At 47.4% G+C, this 5,843-nt stretch overlaps 1 protein-coding gene across 1 annotated transcript; it reads left to right on the top strand.

The window, feature by feature from the left end:
• The first annotated feature begins 480 nt into the window (after positions 1-480).
• gpr185a (G protein-coupled receptor 185 a) lies at positions 481-3,233 on the top strand. The gene has a single exon (XM_053490844.1). The coding sequence runs from the start codon at positions 1,167-1,169 to the stop codon at positions 2,121-2,123; it is 957 nt and encodes a 318-aa protein (XP_053346819.1). The 5' UTR covers positions 481-1,166; the 3' UTR covers positions 2,124-3,233.
• The last annotated feature ends 2,610 nt before the right edge of the window (positions 3,234-5,843 follow it).

Here is a 5,843-nt window from a genome sequence, read left to right as displayed (position 1 = left end):
GACAGACTGGTGCATTGTGAGGTCCAACTGGAAGATTATTTTCAAAATTCCAGATTTTTATTTCTTTTATGAACTTATCACAAGAAATTATTGTCATTTTTTAAATAATTAGACAGATCTAATGTAAATAATCATAAAAAATATTAATTTGTCTTTGCGCGTTAATTGGGATGAAGCATTTTTAGTCACGTGATGGCTAAAGGGCCCCCGACTGTACTCTGTGACCCCGCCCCCTCTCCCTCCTCTTCTCCCCCCAATCCCCCACCCCCCCCCCCCCGTTTTTATCCCGGTAACCATGACAACCGTCCATCTCGCGCCGCCCCCTCTCGCGCGCCCGTGCGCGCACACACACGCGCACACACCTCGGCGGGATGGAGCGCGAGCGTGACGCCACGGATGCGCGAGCCGAACGCAGACCAATAGCGTGTGAGCAGCTCGGAGCCGCTGTGCGCGAGACCGCCAGGGAGACACACTCACACACACACACACACACGCACACCGGGGCGGCGGCGGCAGGTCCCCCGGGAGTCTCTCTCTCTCTCTCTCTCTCTCCTGACGCGGACGCGAGGCGCTTTTAACTGCCCGAGACCTTCATCATCATCATCATCATCATCTTCCTCCTCCTCCTCCTCACGCTTCCTCACCTGAGGAGAGAGATGGACCTCCTGACTCCTCACTCCAGGGTTCGTCCTGATCTTTGTCTGAAATCTCTCCTTAGATCAGATTATTCCAGAAGGTTTTTTCCCCTAACAAGACTGTGAAGGATGCGGTGTGTGTGTGTGTGTGTGTGTGTGTCTATAAATAGCATGTTCACTCCTAATTTAGTCCTCCTGAGCTGCTTTGTCCTCCTCTTTGCCTCCTTGTCTGGGTTCTGATCAGCAGACGTCCGGTCCTCGTCTCCCCGTGTCCTCGTCTCCTCGGTGTAGAACGCTCTCAGGTGTTAATGAGATGTTCGTTAAGCTCTTTATGGGTTCATTAAGTGCAGTAAGTGATCATTAGACTGTGTAGGAGCGCTGCTCTGTCTCTGTGGAGTTTAAATCTGAAGCTCTGGGTGATCCCCGTGTTTTTTTCCTCACTTTTATCTGCTTCATGACCACCGTCCTGCCCCGCCTCTTCCCCCGTTCCCCCTGTCTCTCCCGTCAGTGATTCATCCTCATGCCGCAGCAATGAGTAACGCGCGCCCCAACACCTCCACCTTAATCCCGGACGTGCCGGAGGTGAGGAACGTGAGCGTGGAGCTGCTGGCCCTCAACCCCTGGGACGTGGTGCTGTGTGTGACGGGGACGCTGGTGTGCTGCGAGAACGCGCTAGTGCTGGCTTTGATCGCGCACACTCCCTCTCTGCGAGTGCCGACGTTTGCGCTCGTAGCCAGCTTGGCGACCGCTGATCTTCTGGCCGGTCTGAGCTTGATCCTGAACTTCATCGTCATCTACATGATGGACACGGACTTCGTGACGTTGCTGTCCGCCGGCCTGCTCATCACCGCCTTCTCGGCCTCGGTGCTGAATGTGCTGGCCATCACGGTGGACCGCTACCTGTCTCTGTACAGCGCTCTCACGTACCACACGGAGCGCGCCGTCACCTTCACCTACGTGGTGATGATGCTCGTGTGGTCCACCAGCGCCGCTCTCGGTGCTCTGCCCGTCCTGGGCTGGAACTGTCTGCGCGATGAAGCGACCTGCAGCATCTGTAGGCCGGTGCACAAGAGCAACGCGGCCGCACTCGCCGTCTCCTTCCTCCTCGTCTTCGCCCTCATTCTCCAGCTGTACCTTCAGATCTGCAAGATTGCGGTGCACCACGCGCAGCAGATCGCCGTGCAGCGCCACTTCAGGGCCGCCTCTCACGCAGTTTCCGCGGCCAAAGGCGTCTCCACGCTGTCCGGCATTTTGGGCACGTTTGCCCTCTGCTGGGTTCCGCTCGCCATGTACTCCCTGGTGGCAGATATCTATTATCCAGCGACTTACACCTACGCCACCGCTCTTCCAGCCATCTGCAGCTCCATCATAAACCCCATCATCTACGCCTTCAGAAACCCGGACATCCAGCGGTCACTGAGGCTCACGTGTTGTGGATGTATGAACTACGGCGTTACCATGCGACCACGGACACCGAGTGACGTGTAACTTTTTTCTAAATGCAAAAACTACAGCAGTTTTCGATCCACGTCTACAGCTCTAGCTACCGCAGCATGTGTGATTACCAGGAAGGTGAAAAAGATTTAAAACTGAAGCAAGCACTGGAGCAGTTACTGGTGCAGTCAATAAATATTCATGTGTTTTAGGAAAATGTCTTTATCTGACGCTCTAATCTGATCTCATAGAAAAAATTAGCTAATTCTTTCAGAAGGAAAATTAATGTAATTAAAATTATTACGTCACGTGTAAAAAACTGCTTCTTACTGCATCCTGTATTCACAAACGTGACTGTAATAGAAGAAGTTCAGGAGATCCCCACAGACACTATAGTGCAGTACAGCTGATTCCAGCGTGCAGGTTCCTTCTCGCTCCTCAGCTCAGGTGACGGTGATGTCGGTGATCACGCGGCTGCGCGGCTACAGTTGACAGACAGGAGAATAAAAACTGCTGCGGTGAGACTTTAACATGCACAGAGACTCCACATATTGTAATGTTCATGCGTATGGAAGTGTGTGTTGTCTGTGTAATCTGAGTGTAATGATGTTCGTATACACAGGTGTGTTTTTAATGTTTTTGGTCAAAATCCTTTCATAGCTTTGGTTTAATTAAGAAAAAAGTCGTGTCGACTTATTAATCAACACTTAATATAAGAGCAGAACACAAATGTAGCATGAATCCTTAGCGGCCCGTTGAGTTTCAGCACTGTGAAATAAACACTTACGGGCAGAACTGATGGAGACGGAGCTCATGAGCGCTCGCTGCAGTGTTTCATCACAAAATGTTTAGAAACTGGCTTATTAACTTGAAACTCAGGTTGAAAGGCGTCGCGAGTGTGAAACGCTGCTCCCGCGCGAGTGTTTCAGGTGATTACAGTCTGGTCGTTCTCCCTTTCGGACCTCAGCACGGAGCATCACCTGGGGTGAGAGGAGAAATTCCCAAACTAAGCTCCGCCCCTGAGGCATAAGCAATAGGCGTGTGTAAAACAGAATATGATTTACAGTTACAACATTTATGATAAATTATTTTATTGTAAAGCGCTAACAGCATTCAAACAGACGGGAACGTGATGGAGGAGAGTCGGAGCGAGTCAGGGCGGGTCAGGGCGGGTCAGGGCGAGGAGTGACATCAGGTCGCGAACACTTATAGGCAGAATCATAGTCATAGAATCTCCAAATTAAAATATATTTACCTGATTTTATCTGTGTGTGTGTGTGTGTGATGTTTGCCAAACACAGCACACACTGATAAATTATATTTCACGTTAATGAACTTAAAACATTTTCTACTTCCTGGAACAGAAAGCAAGAGCTGGGTAAGACAGCTCTGGGTGAGATGATGGAAGGGGGCGGGGCATACAGGGTCGGGTATTATCAAAACACACACACAAACACACATCTTTTAATTATTCAGAGATGTATGTGGAATGGAAAATCTTCTCATGGAGAAAGAACTCGCACTAGCGTACAGTGGTGTTTAATATCACATGAGACTAGCGCGCGGGACGGCCTTTAGCCAGAGGAGCAACAGAGCGTGATTCCTAAAGCACACAGAGCATGCAATCACACTCTGATACCGAGAGACGTCCAGAAGCTGTAAAGCACAAACCCACAGTGTTTATTTACACATCTATAACAATAAAGCTACTTCCATGCATTAAGCTTCTCGCGGTATCTGATGAACATCATGCAAATGTGTCGCTGTATAATATCAATGCTGCAGGTGCGAGTCAGTAGAGTAGTTACTGCATCTACTGCCAGTATTCTCAAGATATAGCTATTTTTAGCGTTTCTGATAAAAATTGCCATAGAATATAATCTCAACAGGGGTGGGGCGAAAGGGGGGGGGGGGTGCGGCGGGGTTGCACATCGGGGTGGGGGGGCACTTAGAGTATATACATATATATATACGGTATATGCATTTGTAATCAAGTTTCTTTCATGACACCAGCTAACATCTGTGTTCACGCCAGCTAACGTTAGCGTCACTTTAAAGTAACAGACATTTCCATACCAGGCTCGGTTTGTTCTCTCTTGAAGACAAAAGTGCAGCTTGTCACGTTACTGAGAAAACACACACGTGAGCTTCTTTGTCCTGAGCACAGCCGTAGCCTGTAAGTGTTACACCAGAGCTGCTTTGTGACTTTGTTTATCGATTAAAATGATAAAAAATAAAATTGATGTGAATTGAATTAGGCCGTGTGGACGATCCACTGATCCAGTTACTATAGAAACCATTAAATTAACGTATTGGATCACATAAATGAATACACAGAGTAATACACACCGTCTGGTTCGAGAACTACGCAGCGTTACGGTCTCACTCGCAGCCATATTGTCGCTCATCCATATTTTAAACAATAGATTTTAGGAGTAGATGTAGCGTGTTTAGCGATTTCCTCCAAAACCTCTAGCTAACTTTGAAAATCTTGTCTTCTTCACAGAGGTGAAGGTTTTTGTGTCGAAATCTGCTAAGTTGCATCCTGATGTCAGCTTGGAGAGAGGTAGACCCTCTCCGCTTCATCTTGCCTTACCCGTGATCTCAGTGGCAATAACGTACCGTACTGTGTCTATTAATAACAAGAATGCATAATGAAGTAATAATAATCTTTTTGTAAAACTATTAGAGGCAAATAAACCTGCTCTATGCTTGTCATCACGTTTGTGATAAGTAGCTTGCTAGCCTGTGAGGTGACACTGAGCACTTACAGATCTGTAATCGTATCTCAATACTGTGCACTGAACTCTGATCTCGTGTGTGTGTGCTTGAGTTTGTACGTTTGTAGATCAGCCAAAGAGCTAACTGTAGAAAAAAGAAAAGGAAAAAAGAGAAGTTTGTTATTGAAGAGTGTATTGTGCACATGGCACTGTTCCAAATACTCCTGCTGATCAAAGATGTCAGTGTGTGTGTGAACGTGTGCTGCAGAGGTTTCTGTTGATGACTGACTGTATGCTTTGATTTTTTTTAATGATGCATTAATGTTTAAGATTAATTCAAATGGAAGTTGTGGTTCAGAACTGAATTATTTTTGTATTGTAAAATGTTTTGCATTAATTCTAACTAGCGACTTGTTACATCTGATACTTGCCTTGATCCATGATCCATATTTTCATGATGATTTGCATTAACAATTGATTTGCATTTTTTTAAGTTAATACCCGATGTGTCTATAAACATCACTTCATTGCTCCATACGTGTGTTTACTGCTACAATAAAAGTTCCTAAGATGTGCACAGATCTGAGTGACACTGAATGAAACCAATACGACGCTCAGATCAGACCAAATCCAGGACCGAAGATCGAACATTTATACGTTTTTGTTAAAGCCGCCCTGCTGATGCTCCCGTGTGGGTTCCGTTAGTTACATTGCCGCGACAGGCTGCGCGTTCATCGATCACATGCTAACGTGACTCTGACTAGTCAACTGCGCGTGTGCAGTTCTGTTGTTTGTCAGCTGAGCGTCCAGCGCTCCAGAGGGACGCCGGCGGGGATCTGGCCGAGCCCGAGGGACAGATGGAGCTTCTCAGACGGAGGCCGAGTATTACGTCACGTCCAGGGTGGGGATCTGTGGAAACAAACCAGGTTTAACACGCGTGTTTTGGGCAGTGGTGACCGACCCCAGTGCGGCAGGCAGGACGTTTGGAGCCTCTTCATTTTTTCCCAAAAATTTAATACGGAATATTTTTATAAAACTGCGTGTAACCTGCCAG

This window comes from Clarias gariepinus, unplaced genomic scaffold (assembly GCF_024256425.1).
Source record: "Clarias gariepinus isolate MV-2021 ecotype Netherlands unplaced genomic scaffold, CGAR_prim_01v2 scaffold_33, whole genome shotgun sequence".
Lineage (NCBI taxonomy): Eukaryota > Metazoa > Chordata > Actinopteri > Siluriformes > Clariidae > Clarias > Clarias gariepinus.
The sequence above is the reverse complement of the archived record's forward strand: the minus strand, read 5'-3'. Positions and strand labels throughout refer to the sequence as shown.